The sequence below is a fragment of the Apteryx mantelli genome, chromosome 1, assembly GCF_036417845.1.
Source record: "Apteryx mantelli isolate bAptMan1 chromosome 1, bAptMan1.hap1, whole genome shotgun sequence".
In the NCBI taxonomy this organism is placed as follows: domain Eukaryota; kingdom Metazoa; phylum Chordata; class Aves; order Apterygiformes; family Apterygidae; genus Apteryx; species Apteryx mantelli.
The window spans coordinates 214989639-215008433 of record NC_089978.1 but is presented as its reverse complement, the minus strand read 5'-3'; the positions used below and the strand labels follow the sequence as shown (position 1 = coordinate 215008433).

The window sequence follows — 18795 nt, the reverse complement described above, 5'->3', positions numbered from 1 at the left end:
GGATGGATTTCCTGGCAAAGAGAAGAATTGAGATCATGAACCACAAACTGAAACTTTTTCCCTGCCATCCTTAAATTACCAGGATGCAAAAAAATTAAGAGCAGCAGATAAGAGAACTTCACTCCCACCCTCAGGCTTGTAGCCTAATGCTTTAAAGACAAACATGAAAGAGGAACAAACAAAAAATCAAATGAAAGCATCTCCCTATTAATGAACAGTCTTTTCCCAAATTCTCTCCTACTTGCATAGATAAAAGGGATAGGTGAGGTGGCACTGAAGCTATCTGCGAGTATACAAAATTTAACTGTGACCCTGTTTCTACCCTGGATTTTATTTTCAGTGCAATAAAACCAGAGTTTACAAGCCTCTCCCACTGAGCATCACCTAGTACATATAAGAAGATAAATAAGGCCCTTTTACTTTGGCTATGCCATGCAGAGAGGACTTGCGAGATGAAGCTCAACCACTCAGAAACAGTTCAGAGCAGCACAAAACTGACATTTCAAAACGGGAAGACTCTCTCTTGTCTTTTCACAGATGCAGAGTGCTGGAAAAGGAAATGCCACATTACACCTCTTGACTTCAGGGGACTTTCAAATTTACAGTGAATTTTCTGGGCAGACATTACTGCAGCCATTTGCCAGATGGGGAAACTGAGGCCTGGGGTGATAGCTCAACTTGCGTTGAATCATGCAATGAATCAATGGCAGACAAGAGCTAAAAGGCAGGAATCCCTGCATTCCCAGTCTCATCTCAGGTCACTAACTGCCGCAGCCTGGGCCGGATGAGACACTGCACAGTTTCTCAGCAGAATGATACATTACCAGTAAGCAAGCGAAGGGTGCTCCTTCAGCGCTGGTGTTGGAAGGGCTGGCAGCTTCTTTAATTCATTCCTTACAATTTCATTGCTGAAAGAGAGTTCAAAAGGAGGATCAGGCTACAAGAAAACAACTACAATATTTGATATGACCTGACCTAGCTGGCAGGCTGCAACAGCTCTGCATCTGTTCCTCCTTAACAAAAGGCACTGGGGTTTCCTTTCTCCTTTCTCTTTATTTGTTTTATGGCAGCCCAGTTAACTTTTCCCTTTATTATCAAAATTGGAGAGAAACTCTCCCAGATGGTTGTGTCAAAGCATTTCCTATCACTGACTCCGAACACACAAACCACCACATCACACTTCATTGAGCAGAGTCCTACGGACACATTCATACAGAGAAAAATCTCAAGGGTTGGAGAAAAGAAAAGAAATGCTTTCAACTGCAATAAGGACCCTTTGTTTAATGCCTTACAACCTGCTGCAAAAAGTAATGATTTGTTTTCTTAGCAACACAGGTTGTTCTTGGCCTATTGCCCCAGTGCCCTGGCCTTTGCACATCTTCACTGATCAGACTCCAGCTTGAATCTATATCCTGCTGCACAAAACCGTCTGCGGGGCCAGGCCTAACCACTTCCCTAACATTCCCCTCTCTGCAACCTCCAGTGACTGCTCTGGCCAGCTGGAGCAGCGTAACTGCACATGAGTGAGCAGGGAAAGCTCATGAAAGGGAAGACAGATTCTTGCAGACGAAATGAAATCATGGGATGTTCTCCTAGAGACCCAAAAGGCCTCTCCTCCCACTTTTAAACACACACAAAATTGTACACAAGCAAAATACCTCAAAGACTTGGAAAGGAAAGCAGTGTTGCTATTACTTTTAAATTCTTAGAGATACGCAGGCAAGAGCACCAGACAGGACACTGAGGAGCGCCAAATAATTAATGTTTATTGGTTTCCTTTTTAATAACAGTGTTTTCTGCCTTCTTGTACTCTTCCCTTTTTCCTGCCAAACAGTGTGGCTGACCTGGAGCTGCAGATGCAGATCCCTTTTCTAGAGATCCAGATTTCCCAGTCCACTGGCTTCTCCTGCATGGCAGCAGGGTCATAAGCCAGGCAGACACGTAGTCTTGGCATCCCCAGGTGTATAGCAGCCCACCTAGCAGGACTCTCTGACTCCTAAAGGCCCAAGAAGCCCTGGTCTCTGGGACAGGCTGTATGGTGGCTCCCGGAAGCATGGTACTGCCTCAGTTTTTAGCAAATATCTTCCCACAGCATTTCTCCATTTGCATGTCCCAGCAGCAGGCCCTGCCTGAGCCCTCGGTGGGTTTTTCTTAATTGGATCTTGCAGGTTAATTGCTAGGTTGAGCCATAGCATAAACCACTAACATAAATCCTGGAGCAGACATTTCGGGCACATCTACAGGCATTTATTATCATGGTGTTCCCTGACAATCAATTAAGTAGTGTTAAAACAGGACCACAATTTCTAGTTGAGACAAATCTGTGAGAAAGATGCCCAAGTCTAAATTAGGTTCAGATTTTGCTGGTGGGTGAAGATGTGTTGAACAGCGCTTACAAGAAATGACTAAGGCAACCACTTCCATGCTAAGCACATAGAAAACCACTCAGCAGCATCTCATATGCCAAGTCAGACGACGCTTGGCAAACGGTAATGTTCGAACACCCACTGCTGCCTAAGTCCCATGGTCCTTTGCCAATCAGTTCTTCCTTCATAAGTGCAAATGTTCAAAATCTGTTCAAATGTTTCCATCCATGGCAGGTAAACATCTGCACAAGTCTGAACAAGAAGCTACTCTGTTCCACGTTATCTGCTGATCTGGCCACTCTGCTCTGAGTGACAGCCTAGAAAACAAGCTGTTGCTGTTTAGTGTTTACTGGGTCTGCCCAGTTCTCCATGGTGTGTGCATACTCAGCTCTTACTGATTTTTTTAGCACAGTGAAAATAACTGAAAAAAACCCAGCACAACTGGAGGACAAGCAGCAGTCACTACACTCAAGTGCAAGTTTTTTGAAGTTGGCTGCTCAGAATGGTTCCACAGAAGGAAGTGGTGAAATTTCCAAGACTCTTCTGGGAAGACAGGGAGTAATTTCCAAACAGGGACTTTCTGAGCCCAGACAGCTATCAAACAGGACAAGATTAGTGGTGACTAACTATCTTTGAGAATCCGGGAAAAACCCGGAACCAGTAATGGCTCCCATGAAAGAAAGGACTAACACTAGTCAGCTCCTTCTTTTCCACAAGTTGCCCTGGGATAAAAAGTCTATTAAGCATCAGAGGAAAAGACATTATTAGTAAGGTTGTTGGATAGGATTGGCATTTCTGCTCAGTACTTAGAAAATAAAGGTAATGTCTCCTAACTCCAAAAGGCCAAATGTATTTCATGTAATTATTCCCAGGAACAAAAAGGTGTTTTGTTCCATGATCCATGCATTCACTAACTCTTCTGGCAAGACTAGTCTCAAGACAAATGAATTTAGACTCCCCAAGGACGTTAAATGAAGAAGAAGGAGGAAAAAAATAATGACCCGGGTTGCATTTGAACTGGTGACCACGAGGTCAGTTTCCTCTTGGCTCCTTTTAAAACACCACAATCCTTAATTTTTTAAATGTTTTCAACAGGACCACAAGTGATTTCTTACTTACTGCCTTCCCTGCTCCTTCTATTGAAATATCTCAGTGTGTTTATTTTATTACTGTATTTAGTGAGTGTTTGTTTAATCCAGTCACTTGTGTTGCATTTATTTTATATTCTGAAGTGTCTAGTATACCTCCAGGGTTGATATATATGGAAGGGTGCTTTAGATAACAGATGTAATAATATACAGGGGAATGGCTCCACACACACAGTCTCTGTGTCCTCCAGACCACTTCATTCCTGCATTATTGTGGAAATTATATTATTTAAAAGACTGAATAATAACAAGAAAACAGAGCTGGAAAAGCCATCTGCAGGGGAGTCTGAAATCTGGTTAGATATCCAGAAATAGGGTTGCTTGGCTAAAGAATGGACCTAGAAAACAGGAACTCCTGAGTTCTGGTCTTAGTCCTGGTGCTGCCTGTTTAGAGTCTTGGCCAAATAAATCAGTCTCCAAATCTCAAGATCTCTGTCTACATATGCAGGTAAAAGGACTATATAGGCACTTCATAAGGATTTCGTGAAAAACTGTTTTTTTGCCAATTGCCTGCAATAACTTTGAGCAAGATTACATATGCAATTATGTCTCAGAAAATCCATACATATTCCAGCATATGTAGTAACAACAATCAGTTACAAAACCAAATTGCAGGTGAAAGTTCTCACCTCTTCTCAGCATGGTAATTAACTCTGTTGAATGCAAGAAGAAATACACAGTCAGAGATTTAGGATCTCCTCCATGAGGCTGCAAGATGGAAGGATGCAGGCTGTAATCCCTTAATGAATTCTAATTGTTTAAATGGCACTTGATTACATAGAAGGAAAGGTAAGCTTGAAATTGTGTTAGATGACCACCTGCCATTACCTTGATATTATTGTAAAATTCAACTTAACGGCAAGCTGGCCCTTTGCTTTCCTCCCATGTTCAAATTTTGCAGGAAGTGCTGGACTTCATTCAAAATGTCTCATATTTCTTGACTGGAGGAAGTCTAGCAATGAGAGCCTGTCTCAGGAACTAGCTGCAACATTTCAGTTTTTTTTTTTAAATTTAGGCCTTTCTTTTCCCTCCCCAAAACGGGGATAAATGATCAGTGTATGTTATTTCTGGCTGCCTTGACATAGCTGCTGTTTAAGGTTGAAGAGCTGGATTCTGCACATTTAAAACTAAAGTCAGTGTGAGTTTCTCCAAAGATGTTGATCAATGTCAGACTCTGAATCCAGAACTAATTTAGAGGGAAAATCTCAACTCTTTTAGCGATATACTCTGCTCCCCTTAAAATTAGCAAGGACACTCCAGTGCCACCTTGTATACAGGCCTAAAGAGGGTCACACCTATATGACCTGGGTTTATCAGAGGAATCTAAACTTGTCCTGCCCATGCTCTGCCAACCAAGAATGAATCAGCTCCTGACTAGAAACAATATTAGCTTGAGCTAATAAGCTTTACATCTGTCTGCAGGATACTATTTTAGGAGCTTTACACATGCGATTCTGTACCTTTGAAGTCAAAAAATTTTGTTACTGGTATCAAAAAGCACAGATCAAATCTTAAGTGTCCTGTTCATCCTGAGAATCAACTGAACATGGCTACCTGATTGTCCTATGTTCAGTGGTATATCCCAGCCTAAATGAAAGCCTTTTTCAGTCCTGTCAGCTGAAGCATTTGGGGAGTCTCTTAAATAAAGTGAAAACCGTTGTCCTTTAATGAACAAAGGACTAGGAACTTCTTAAGGTGAATAACTTTTTATTTTAAAACCTAGCTGAGCAGTAATACCTGCCTCAAGTTTTGCTTAAATCTGTATCAAATCAGAAATGCGCCCTTTGTACAATTCTGCTTGCAAAACACTGAACTGGAGCAGGCCACTTGCAGCAAACCCTGAGAAATACTTTTCCTAGGGCGATTCAAGCTACTTGCTCTCCAGGCTTACCAGACACCGGGCAGTCATCGTGACGCTCGAGTTAGGCGCTGCTGCTAGGTAGCCAGAATCAGCACTGAAAGACTCATGCATGATGATACCCTACCGAAGGACGTAGGACATGTGTGCTTGAAATGGCACACAAGCCCTGTTTGAGGAAAGGAAAGCAGAGTACTATGAGCACAGCTATTATTCCCAGGTATGGGATGAGTTCCTCAAAAGCAGCAGTGACAGCTGCTGTCATTGTAGGTGCAGCAGTTCACAAGTTTGGAAAACTGCCTCCCGGATTTTGTAAAATCAGTTCTGGTTTTTGAGCTTCCATGAGGCCTAAAAAGCAGACTTGCAACTGCATTCAGCAGGCCTGAACCAGTCCCCTGTGATCTACCTGGGTGCAATAGGATTTGGGGTTAACGGGGTTAATTGTGCTAAGGCCACCATGCACAGGTGCCAACCCATAGCTGAAGCTGTGACAATTTGATGTCAGATATCATAGCACCTGAGGTGATCAGCAGCAACTCACAGGAAGGCTCCCATGGGAATAGCAATTCTGCCATCGTTAGGAATGAGTCAGTGCTTATGTCCTTTCTTGGATCAAGGCCAAAAAGAAATGTGCAGTCTTACAGGCTGTAAATTTGATGGTGGCAGTAGACAATACATGTGTGGAAATCTGCAGTTTGCATTCCGAGCATGCAACTCTTTAGAATTAACTTTTTTTCTTTAAAAACAAAGCAGGGATTGAAGAGTTCAGCCTTTGCACAATGTATGCTGCCATCCACAGCATATTTTCTTTAAATCTCAGCAGCAAGATATTTGGCAACTGCAGAGCTTTCCTGTTTCAAAGAACAGCCAATTCTAATACAAGCAACATTTCAACAACAACTAGCCTCAGACACTGAAGTCAACTTCAGCCCTAACAGAAGTCAGAACATTTGTCTCCATTTGCAGTTACTCTTGCTGGCCCCAGGCTTGATTTGCCTCTCAGATTTTACACTGCTGATATGAATAACCACACATCTCAGTGGGCAAAGTCTTGACCACAATGACCTCATGTTGACTTCAGTAGCACGTGGATCTCACCCAGCACGTAAACCCTTGTCAGTGCACATTAGATAGAAGCTGCTGGATAGACAACCCTAAAGATGCTAAGTCTACTCCTAGAACATAGAGGGTCAGGGTAGGTTTCTTCTACCTTCCTCCAACAAAAAGCTTTAAACTCTGTTAATACGGCAGCTTGCTTTACCTCCAAAGCCCATTTATAACTTGAGATCCCTGGCAGTGTCAGTATGCCAACAAGTTGTTATTATAGCACCACTTCTCTGCCTATGACCTGGATGTAAGGTTACCACCTTCCACTTAAAACCTTTGAGATCCACAGGTGAAAAGTACTAAGAGCTAACTGTTTTAATGGTGATGGTGATAACTGTCACACCACCATGGAGAAAGCAGTTAACATCATGTGTTATGGTATCTTCTGTGGTCTTGATGCCTAGCCAAATGCACTGTGGTAAACTCAATCACTCCTTTTGTAAGGGACATCAAAGAGTTTTGAGCAGATGGATGCTTTCCATGGCTATTTCCAGGTATGGAAATGGATACCTGAAGACAAAATGCTCTCGGTCGTATTACCCCAAGCCATCTAACTGATTCCTTTCTGTCCTGGGTTTCATACAAAGCTAGGCTGAAATATGCTTTTTGAATGTGTTTTCCTCATGTCCAGGATATTCTAAGAAACTTTAAATAGTGTTCTTTACAGCAAAACCAATGGAAGATGTGGTTTATCAAAGGTTTGAATGGCAAAACTCTGCTGGGTCCAGCTGTTCTGGGCTAATCACTTGGCAGGGTATGGAAAACCAGACAGCAAGTAGAAGAGCCAAATGTTTTCCAGTGCCCCCTAAATAAACACTGCTGATAACGGAGTTATTCTGAAGTGGGTGGAGCTGAATAATGAAGCAAGACTGGGCTTGTGTTTCTGTGGTCAGATGCTTGTCAGGATTTTGCAAGCTGATTAAGGTTCTGAGAAATGATAAGGCAGAACTTGAACTTCCTTTTATCAAAGGTTACCTTGTGTCATCTCACATTCCAGGATAAGCATGCAATACTTGTAATGCAATGTCTCTTTTCACTGATTTGTCCGTATTTAGCTGGCTAGAAGTCTTCGTCTAACAGAAGATGGGATATTATGTTTATCTGGTCTCTCTGTTATTCATTATCTTCTATGGGTCTACAGAATACATCTGCACTTTTCTCTCATTGTACCTCAGTGCTGACAAAACAGACACCTCTCCATGCTCTGCTGGCAATTCAACCTCATCCATTCACACCTTGTTTTCTTTTTTGAAATCAACTTCAGTGGATGTTGTGATCCTCCAGCTGAATTCAGGTTCAGGTCCGCAAATGTAATATATGATATATGGAAAATTTTTAGCACAGACAGTTCTCCTGGGCTTCAGAGAAAGAACATTCATGTTTCTCACATGAGGCATGAAACAGCTATCACCTGATATTGACCTTTGGTCACTAATGTGTAACTCATGGATACTGTCAACTTACAGGAAAATGAGGCATTTCATTAGCAGTCTTCTGAAACACTAAGCACAGTCATCTCTTTGAATTTCTTACAGCACTTCTAAAGATTAGGCTCAAAGGATAGCAGAACTTCAAAAAAAACCAATCATCTACATTCTGATTTTGATAACTCTGTCCAAATTCAAGCTGAAATATCAATTAGCAATGGAATTTTAAGCCTCTGGCTGGATAATGTGATATAACAACAATTGTGGAGTCATTTCCTTAGTAATTTCCTTACAGAGACTACTCTATTTCCTGAACTTCATGCGCATACAAAGGCATTTGTCAACAACGTAGTCACAAACAATGCTGTTTGCAATGTGTGCTCTGGTCAAAGGCTGTGTTTTGTGAAGAAATGATTTCTAGCAATGCATTCCCGTTGCTACAGCTACAAACTGAGTCACATCATTTGCACAGTGATTTCATCAGCCTCATTCTCACAACACACAATGGCAAAAAATTGAAGTTTACCTACCTTGAAAAATCTCCTTTTGCCTCCTGTAAAATGAAGGATGAAAAGCAAAAATATATTATTAAAAGCAGAAAAAAAAGAACATGAAAACTACTGTTCAAGATTTGCACTTTGCAAAATTCATTTGGCAGCAATTTCCTTTTGTAACAGATTTCTCAAATATTTTCTGGAACCAGTCTCTAATGGACTAAGTCAAGTGCCCTGACACATATGACAGTAAGCTAGGCAGATCTAACACACTAAAGGTTTGCAAAATACACGGAGAGATGATTCCTCATTCTGGTTGCGGATACCCAAGAGGCTGCAGGAAACAATGCTAGTAAATAAGTATTGTTTTTGCTCAATATGGAAGTTACATTACTAGAAGATCTCCAAAGTCTCAGTGGACTCTGACAACCCCGACTCTTCTTACAAGTATTCTGGTTATTTTAGTAACCAGATTTTGAATAACCTAGCTCGCTCTCAGCTGTTAAGGGAATGTGGTTTCTCTAATTCCTCACTGGGTGTTTGGGGGAGTATTTAGTACCCTTACGTAAATACCTAAATATCTGTATTTATTACCATCACAGCATGATGCTAAAGGGTTGGGTAATGTTTCACTCTAGCAGTCAGATTAATATCTGAGTCTCACTGGATATCTGGAGAACCCTCAAAATCTGCTGAGTCACCTCCTGAATAGATGTAATACACATTTTGCATTTTCCATGCACAAATTGCATTTTACACAGTGTATGTCAAGCTCTGCATTTGCTGCCAGCTACATACAAAGCACAGTGCAATAATGTAGTTTGTAACTGGTCAGTAATGTAACTTGTGTTTTCACGGCCAAGAGAACCTGGTTTTGCATTCAGGTGTTTGCCTCTGCAGCCGTTGATCCACCCACAAAACCACTCAGCCCAGATTCAATGAAGCTTTAATCCTGAGGCTGGGGTAAGTTTGTCCTGGTAACACATCACTTTGAAGTGAGAATGCAGACTAAATCACTTGAGTTCTGACAGCCCTCCAGTATCTTCCCATTTTCCCCTGAGCAAACTGAAGGGCAGACAAGCTCTCCTATGCTTCACAGGAAGGAATCATCACGCATATCATAATTATAGTTCAACACACAGCAAAAACCAAGGGATATGCCCCAGACTTGTGCAGGTGTGAGCATATTAAACTGAAAAAAATTTTGCGGGGTAGAGCCTCTGTGCTTCAGTTCTCAGACCTAAATGCTGTAGTTAAAACTGAGAAGTAAAAGAAGATAGCTGTACGATCCCTCCTGTTTTGTTTGGATCCTGTCACAAACATGGGCTGTAGTAATTTCTGGTTACAGACAGCAGAAGTGTGGCCTGTTTTGACTGCTTTCATTTACACATTAAACTACTACAGGAATACATGCAACACCCTGTGCTTGTCTGTGATGAAGAACACACAAACACAGCAATGAGGGTTACAGTGGCAGATCCGGATCTGGTTGTACAATTGCTAATTGTTCACGTTATTCGTTAGGTAGAGCAGACAATAGATGCATAACCCTACTGCTGATTCTCACAATGAGCCTGTTGTTTGATGTGTATTCCCCCAACATGCCAATATGCAATTTGTATAATGTGCTTTTAATCGAGTCCCTCATCCTGACGCTCTCGCTCCATTTTTGCTACATAAAATGATCTTAATGAAGATTCAAATCCCTACGCATTAATTGCTTCCTGAAGTAATTTTCACATGAAAAGTGCTACAGAAGTGCAATGCTTTGTTATTTATTAGGGCAGTCTGATGAGAAAGCTTTTCTGCTCACATGGATCCTCATAGCTTCATGGCTGACAAGAAAGAGATTAAAAACTACACTGAAAAAAGGGGAACAAGAATCATCTGACAATTATCTCTGATCTGCTCCCACAGCCATGAATGCTCATAAAAAGGGATCTTTCACAAAACCCACTTCCATTATCCTGAAGAGATTCCTCTTTGGGAACCACAGATTTACTAAGCTCTGCTGGTAATCTGCTCTCTGGCCCTTCCCTCTTCCGGCAGAGCAGGACACAATTTTTGTTTCTGAAGGAGGTTTTTGGTAAGTCTTTGAGCCTTTCTGTCCACATTGGGGAATACAGACAGGTGCACATACAGAAGCTTTCTAATGGAGATCTTCACAGGGCCAAGCTCTAAAGGGAAAACAAATGCAACAGAAATCACTGGAGGGGAACACATCATATAAGGATTTCACCTAGGAAATCTCATTCAAGACTTAAATTTTCTGTTTTTAAATCATATCCTAGGGCCTTTAATATCTACGTTGGTGCAAGCATAACATACACTTATGCATGCAAAATGTTGGGCAGTGGTGTCTGCTTCCTGGATGGAAAGTTCTGGTTTGGGAGCCTTCTGTATCTGTTTTGCATTGTTATAAATGATGAAAAGTGCATAAGGACAATTTTCATAGCTTGTCTGCTGACAAGTGAGAGGTCATCTTCATGGCAAACCTGGCAGGACTTGAAGGCTGCATACATTCAAATCTCAGCCACACAGAGAGGGACTCTTTCCTTCAGTTCACAGGGACTCTGAGACTAAGTTGCCTGGGTCAAGAGGGAGTGTAACCCCTCTGAAGCATGGAGTTAGTGCTGTTCCAGTGCTAGTCTTCCACCTCCTTCCTGCCGTTCTCCCACAGGTTTGAAAAGGACAGATAACTATTCCCATACGTCACTGGGAAAGAATCACAGTGCTGCACTTGTGTCCTGCAGATCCATGGGCACGGGATGTGGGGCATTCCCTTGAGATCCCATGAACGAGGACAGCACATGGCCCTTTCCCACCCTGTCCATGTGTCAAGGCAGAACTACAGGCCCTGTGTCCCACTGTGGCAGTGAGCATGCTACCAGAGACAAGAAAGGAAAAAGCAGCTAGCACAGATCACTTCCACAGAAGCAGGAGACAGGCCTTGAGAGTCACAGTCATTCCCATCCTGCTCTGGGGACTGTTCAATCACATTTTAACCCCTCCTCAGCCCTACTATGGTTATAAATGAGCATTACAGGTCCCAATTTCTTTTTTTCTCCCGCAATTTTGAGAATCCTGCCACTTCTTTTCAGCCCTTTTGATGTGATTCTGCAGGTCACCAAGACGTCTGATGCAACACAAAAAATCATAAAGCAAGAGAAGGCTGCTGCTTACCTGCAAGATGTAGGCGGCCAGTTCAAACACCACTTCACTATCAACCTCAATGAGTTCCTTGAAAGATGAAAAAAACAAAAAAGAGAAAGACAGAAAGTTCGGTCAGTTTGAGCCCCTGCAAGAAGAACATGCATCTCCTCCTGGCTACTGCACAGTGAAGCATGCAGTGCCAGTTTTCTCCCCTGGCTAGGCTTCAAAGCATTCCCTATGATCCTGGAGACCAAAGTAAGGCTGAACCTGCTCACTGTGATGTGGAGAAAGCCAAATATTCAGTGTAATGGCTTGCTAAATGAAGCATAACTGGATGTGGCATGAAGGGATTCCTGGGCAGGAGGGAGGAGAAGGCAGGTGGTGGTGGGGTGTCAGGGTCATTTTTATTTTCTTGTGTGATTTAGTGAAAGGTAATCTGGGAAAAAAACATGTTTTCTCCATAAAATACCACCCATGTTTCAGGGGAACACAGCTTTGTCCTTGGCTCACAGAAGCAAGGAAATGAGAGAATTTGTCTTCACTGAAGTTGTGTCAAAGCCTATGCAGAACTTTTCTGGCCCTTGTCCAGGCTAAATTCACAGGAAGAAGAGCCATATTCTGTCCTACAGGATGGGAGTTCTGGTTTTGGCCTCTTCATCCCTGTAAGCATTGGGGCTGGGATTGTTTTGGGAACGACCTGTGAAAGCAAATCTCTTGCCAGATCTAAACTGCTCCATTCTATAGGAATGGAGCCACTGATAAAACCAATTGTGGAAGGTCGGGTAAAATTGTGGGGGTTATGCTTGGACACTGTGGTCACACGAAGGACTCTGATGGCCTCATCCAGTCCTCTCAAGATCCTTCTTCTATTGTGCCTGAGATGGTGTTGTGCTGGATAGTGGAACAGCAGAGGACTGTGGTGCCGGAGTGTAGCAGGGAGGTCCAGAGGACCTCTGATTGTGGGACTTAGGTCAGAAACCTCCAGCCATAGTCAGGCATTGCAGCACCTCCCCAGGCACCTATGAGCCATGTGCTGGTGGCTGGTGTCACGCACCCGGCCGTCTGACTCTGGGGAACACAGGGCCACAGGACAGAGGGCCTGGGCACTGCTCCGTCTGAATGTGTGGGATGCAGATCCATCAAAGATGTTTGGGATAGGATGCAGGACTGTTAATCTCATGGCCAAGTGCACTTTTCCCAAGTCTCTGGCTCCTGACAAATGTCAGCTTTTGGGAACATAATGGGCTGCTTCTCCAGAGATACAGTTTTGGTCTCAATCTTGCAACTAGATTTCCTACGCAGTCTCCTATGTGGCCATAGCAGTACATGTACATGGGTCACTGTTCAGCTCACACCTGTGCTGGCTTTTCTGCTGTATTTATTTAAACTGCTGTTTTTAATATTTTACTTCATCTGGAAAGAACTGAGTGATCTAAATATAGATCACTGTTGTGATCCATGCTCCAGCCAAGCAATGGCCACACCTCATTTACAAGCCACAATCGCTGTGTTGGCTCGTCCCTGGCAAAGTAAAAAACAAAGGGAACAAAACAGAGGATAAAATCCAGGTGTCCTTGGCTTTCACCAGTGCCAGCTTTTTAAAATAAGCACTTGCCTCACCTCCTTCATAATGATTCCCTGAGGAACGAAGACCAGCTCTGCCACAGGCAATGAACACACCTTCCCCCGTTCAGCTAAACTGTCTGATTCACACAGGCACCTGCACTAATGGTGTGCGTGTGCCAAGGGAAGGTGGCTGGTGTGATAAATTGAATCAACTATAAACAGGGCCAGACTGGGGCTTTCAGGCATATCTGATAGCAAGGGATCATGTAGAATAGGCCCAGGAGGAATCAGAGCGCCTGGTCTTCCTCTGTCTTTGATGCACCAGGTAGAATATGGACAAATGAGCTTCTGCAACCACATGCCAATGTTATGGCTAGTCCATACTGGTAGGTGAAGTGGGCCAGGGCCCATTCACTGGCCCTAAGGGTACATGGCACAGTACAGCTCATGACTAAACACCGTTCCTTTCTCCCCATTCCAAACAGGGGTGTTACATCTCATCTATATCGCATCTTGGGAACAGGTGTTCTTCCCTGAACACTGCCCAAGCAATATCTGGGAGAGGGCTAGTTGGCACAGGCCAAAACGCGTGCCAGAGCATGCTAATAATTCAACAGCATGACTGACAGTGGGACAGTGCTTGATGTCAAGGCCCTGTCTTGTTTGGTAGTACAGATGTTACTTGGCCCTTTTGGCCAATGTCAGCTGTGCTAGTCCTGTGACAAGGGTTTGGGTGTGTGGGTCAGTGGCTGTATAGCTGAATTTCTCAGTACACAACAGGATGGGTCAAAAGGAGCCCTATGCACAGGCAGAGTAGGACAGGGCCCAACACAGATCCAGCTAGCAACTCCAGCAGACCTGCAGCCCCAACCTAATCCGGCCTCTCACTTTTCTTTCTCCCAACATGAGAAGCCCTGTGCATGGGGACATGTGAGGGTATGTGTCTGGAGAACTGAGAAATGTGGGAAGGTCTGAGCTACTAGCATAGAGCTAGGAACTACAGCTGTAATATATGGGGTATGGCCTTTCCTGGCTGCAGGGTGAGCCTGGGGTGAGTCCAGCAAGGAACCTTTTCATCTAACAAGGAAACTTTCAAGGTCTGGGAGTTTGCAACACTTGCTAGTTGCAGGGAGGACAAGCACTGGTTGTGCCTAGATACTGAATCCCCTTTTCTATACCTAGAGGATTCCTTCAGGCATGCTGGCTGGGTGCTCGCCCTGTGTCTGAGCAGAGATCTTGCACCCACCTTTCAAATTCAGCACCCTTTTTAATAACAGAGCAATGCTTGACTGTGGCAGGAAGTCAGACAGGGAAGGACTTGTGAGGGAGACTGGGAAGCCAACAAGGCTATTTTTGGATGGAGATGACAGTCAGCTCGAATGTGCAGAGTAATGGTTTCGGGAGAGGTCAGACTAAAATAGAACAACCTAGATCTGTAGGCACTTTTTCTTCTTCTTCTTCTTCTTCTTAAGCTTTCTCCAAAAAAAGAACAGCAGTGTAAGCTTTTCCTGGCAATACTCCAAAAAGGAACTTTTCCCCAGGAACCAAAATGTGATGCTCACTGAGCTTGTTGCTGGAGAGGGCTGAGTAAGCACATCTAATTGCAGCCTTGCCAGAGAGCAAAGCTCTGCAAAGCTCATCTCAGCAACCCTGCCTCATCCCACTGCACTGGAAAAATGGCATTTTCTGGCTCCCCCTATTTTACCCTGCATTTTAGGACATGCAAAGTTAGTCCCTGCATTTTAGGACATGCAGATGACAGGAAACTAAACCCCAGATTTCATGTAAACTGGTTTGCTCAGCAGTTCACAAGCCTGCTTAGGGTGGTGGGACAAAGGCACAATGACTGGCCGACTACAGATGTCCTTTCCTGCCACTTCCTCACCAGCAGATGGGAGGTCAATCACTGGGAATGGCTTCTGCCAGTGCAGCGTGAGGTAGGAGGGAATATAGCTCTATTTCAGGGAATGTAGCTGTCGAGAGGCCTCTCCCAGTCCCACAGTTCAAGTCACCCCTCCAGCCCACCTGGCAAAGTCCTTAACCAGCCAGCCTTTACCTGGACTCAGCAGGTTCAAGCCATGCAGTAAAGGAAACAGAAGGCCAGAAAGTTTCAGTGACTACGGGGAGGGGAAAAGTCTGATCGTGTAAGGGCTGACCTGATAGCTCTCAGGCAGGACCCAGCAGGGCTGGAAACCTGCTCTCGGGCTCTGAGGTTATTTTTCCGGACTCTGCCCCTTCCACTTGTGCGCTCGGCTTGTCGCATCGCAGAAATCAACTCTGCAGCTCTGCCACCGGCGCTCCAGCTGGGGTAATGGCAGCAGCCCGAGCCAGAAAGCCCTTATCTCTGGCACACAGAGTGCCTTACAACAGGTAGCTCTGGTTTACGGCCCTAATGATAACAGGCTCGTGTTTTCAATAGCCTACAAGGCTGGGCTATTTTTGGCACAAAAAACATTTCTCTGTGTATGGCCTGATGCTGTACAACATGGCCTTCAATACACACACACACACACACACACACACACACACATCCCCCTTCCACTCACTCTGTGTACTCATGGACACAGACACTCCCTCCAAAACACACCCACAGAAACACACACATTCATACTGCGCACCCACATACTATTCACACACACGCTCACCCCCCGACACACAACTCTCTCACACACTCTCACAGTAATATATACTCTTACACACATTTTCCCTCACACTCTCACAAACATACTCACACAAACCCTCCCTTATACTCTCTCGCACTTCCCTTGCACACTCACTCTCCCAGACACACACACTTGCATACAGTCACACTGTCACACACCTGTCACACTCTCACACCCCCCCAGGCTTACTCACACACCCCCACTCTCAGACATCCCCACTCTTGCACACACTCATGCACACACACACTTCTGTCACACACCCTCACACATACTCTCTCACACTTTCCTCACACACGTGTGCACCCATGCACACACACATGCACGCACACACTCTCCTGTCACACACCCTCACACATACTCTCTCACACTTTCCTCACACACACACATGCACACCCTCACATACCCTCTCACACTTTACACACACACACACAATCACACATTCACACACACACGCTCGCTCCTTACGCCACAAGATGGCGCCCGCGCCGTAGCCCGCGCGGCCACTGCCGCCCTCCTCGGGCGGGAACCGCTAACGGCATCCACTGAGCGCGGGCCGCAGCAGCTCCCGAAAAAGCGGGGTTTTAACATAAAATCGGAAATTTCCTTTTAAATACAAGCCAGCTTATCATCTGAACAGCTACGCATGCCCTCCTGTCCGCCTCACAAGTTATTCCCGGGGGCTTTAGCTCAGAGCGTCTCTCGGAAAGGGAAGCTGCGCCCAAGCGCCGAGGTGGTTAGAGAAGATGGAGGGGTGGGAGGCGGAGGAGGGGGAGGCCAGGGATTAAGGGGGACTGCGGCGCCCTCAGGAGGGAGAGGTGTTGCAGGCGTTTGCCGTCTCCTTGCGGGCTGGGTGTGGGTGTAACGGCTCCCTGTCAGCCGGGACCCCCAGGCAGCGGGGGCTTGTTGCTGACATGGCCCCATCGGGGTCTCCCTACCACTCCCTCGCAATGCGCAGCTCCTCACCTTCTCCTTCATTTCCACGGGTGCGCCGTGGGTATTTCCCTCTTCAAACAGTGTGAACTGGGGCAGGGGATGCGGGCGGGCAAGCCCGCAGACGCAGGTGGGGTGCCTCGGCTCTTCGGAGCCACCACACTGCCCTCGAGAGCTCCCACAGTCCTTACCTTATAGATGCAGGACTTGGCATTCAAGAAAAACAGCTCGATGGTGGCATTATCCTTTAGATAGGAGATGCTTTCAATGTAGAACCTGGAAGGGACAGCAACAGAGGTGAGATACGTGGGAAAACTGTAGGGCAAAACGTGAAAATGGACTCATGACATGCAGAATGTAGTCAACAGCGTCATGACGAGTCTCCCGAAAACAAATTTTTCCACTTACGACAGGGAGACTGGGAGGAAGAAAGAGGCTTGAGTGTGCCGTAGGATGCGATCACTCAGCACAGCCCCAGCCATACCAAAGGAGTTGGATCATTACATAGATTATTTTGTTTCTCATCTTTCGTTTTGTTTGTTTGCAGACTTCCCTCCATTCTCCATCATATGGTGGCATTTCTTTTTCACTCCTTTACCTAACCTGTCCATTTCTGTGCTGCGTTTTGCAACATGTTCGCTACTAGAAATCCACTTCTGGATTTCTTCCCTGGGCACTTTAGCTCTGCATCAGGTAATTTTTATAAAGGCTTCTTCATGTATTTCAGCAGCTGGCATGTAGCAGCTATGCTTGCAAGTAAGCGGCCAGGAATAGCTAAGGACCTTGCACAATTTGCCAGTACAATGAGTAGCGATACTGGGGGTGACTAGGAAGGACAATAATATAATCTTTTGAGCAGAGGGTGAAATGATTTCTCAGAACTCAGTAAAAACCTGCCCAGCCCAAACCCTCAGTTTTAGAAAAACCACTCACTTGCATTGGCTGAATACCCCAAATATTTGCAATTATGTTGAAAAATTCACCATATGTATGAATCAATTCATTATTCCATGTTCTGCTTGCTTTAAAGCTTTGGTTCTTCGGCAATATGAACTCTATGAGAGCTTTGCCACCAGCTTGAATAGACTCTAGCCCTTAATTCTGCTCTGTGACCTTTCAGGGAAAGAAGTTAAGATAAAATAAGTGCAAGATACCACTGAAGTTGATAATTGGTCATTGCATATACATATCTTGTGTGTTTTTAAGGTTCCTATGGTAACAGAGAAAGCCTGGGTGGATTCAGAGAATGATTAAGATGAATTTTGCATTTATCTTATATTTTGATTAAGGAGAAAAATACATAAACCTGCCTACTCTGATTTAGAGTGATCTTTAAGTTGCAATACAGTGGCAGCAATGCTCCTTACCTAAATTCCACTACTATCATGCCTTGTCAGGGGCAATTAGAATAGGGAAGGTGCCAGAGAAATGCTGTCTGCGTCAGGAACTTAAAAAAACAATGAGGTCCCTTAGAAATCTGGGTTGAGATGCAGGGCCCAGTTACATGGAAATCTTACTCTCTGACCCTGCTGTCTGGGAGCAGAGCTGCCGAGACCTGCTGAAACTCCTGGGGCTGCACTCAAGCGTTAAAGAGATTGTCCACAGCGAGCTATTTGCAGAATCCAGGGCCTTAAATGTAACCTTTTTAGGGGTAAAGGCCAAAGCTTTGTAGTGCTCCCAAGTGTCTTCTGAAGACCCTTCAAAACGGTTTCTTTCCTGCCAGGTCCAGTGAACTATTTACTTATTAGAGTGAGAGAAACATTTTGAGGATTTTTTTGTTCATCTGCTGAACTTCTCTGACTCTTATCCCTTCTCCTCCCCCTCCAGAATAGTTCAAATGTTAAATTAAAAAAAAAAGGAATACATTCAAATGTTCTATAAGGGATCAAGAATAAAAACTCAACTTTTTCCTAATTTTTTCTAGTTTCCACAGTGTTTCACGTACTGTCCTTGAAACTGCCTCTTTTTTGGCAAGTAAAAAGATATTTGGCTTTAGGAATGCAAAAAAGACACCACATTAAAAGGCACCTTCTTGCTAGATCTGCCTTCTGAGTGCAGCTGGCTTTCCATCTGCTGAATTCAT

At 44.5% G+C, this 18795-nt stretch overlaps 1 protein-coding gene across 1 annotated transcript in view; it reads right to left on the bottom strand.

Moving 5' to 3' along the window:
- FRMD4A (FERM domain containing 4A) overlaps positions 1-18795 on the bottom strand; it is a 153417-nt gene that overhangs the window by 64539 nt on the left and 70083 nt on the right. The window contains exons 5-8 of the mRNA XM_067317001.1: positions 16904-16988; positions 11584-11640; positions 8437-8459; positions 825-908 (exon numbers count right to left, since the gene is read on the bottom strand). Coding sequence (XP_067173102.1) covers positions 825-908; positions 8437-8459; positions 11584-11640; positions 16904-16988 — 249 coding nt within the window. The remainder of the gene's footprint in view (positions 1-824; positions 909-8436; positions 8460-11583; positions 11641-16903; positions 16989-18795) is intronic.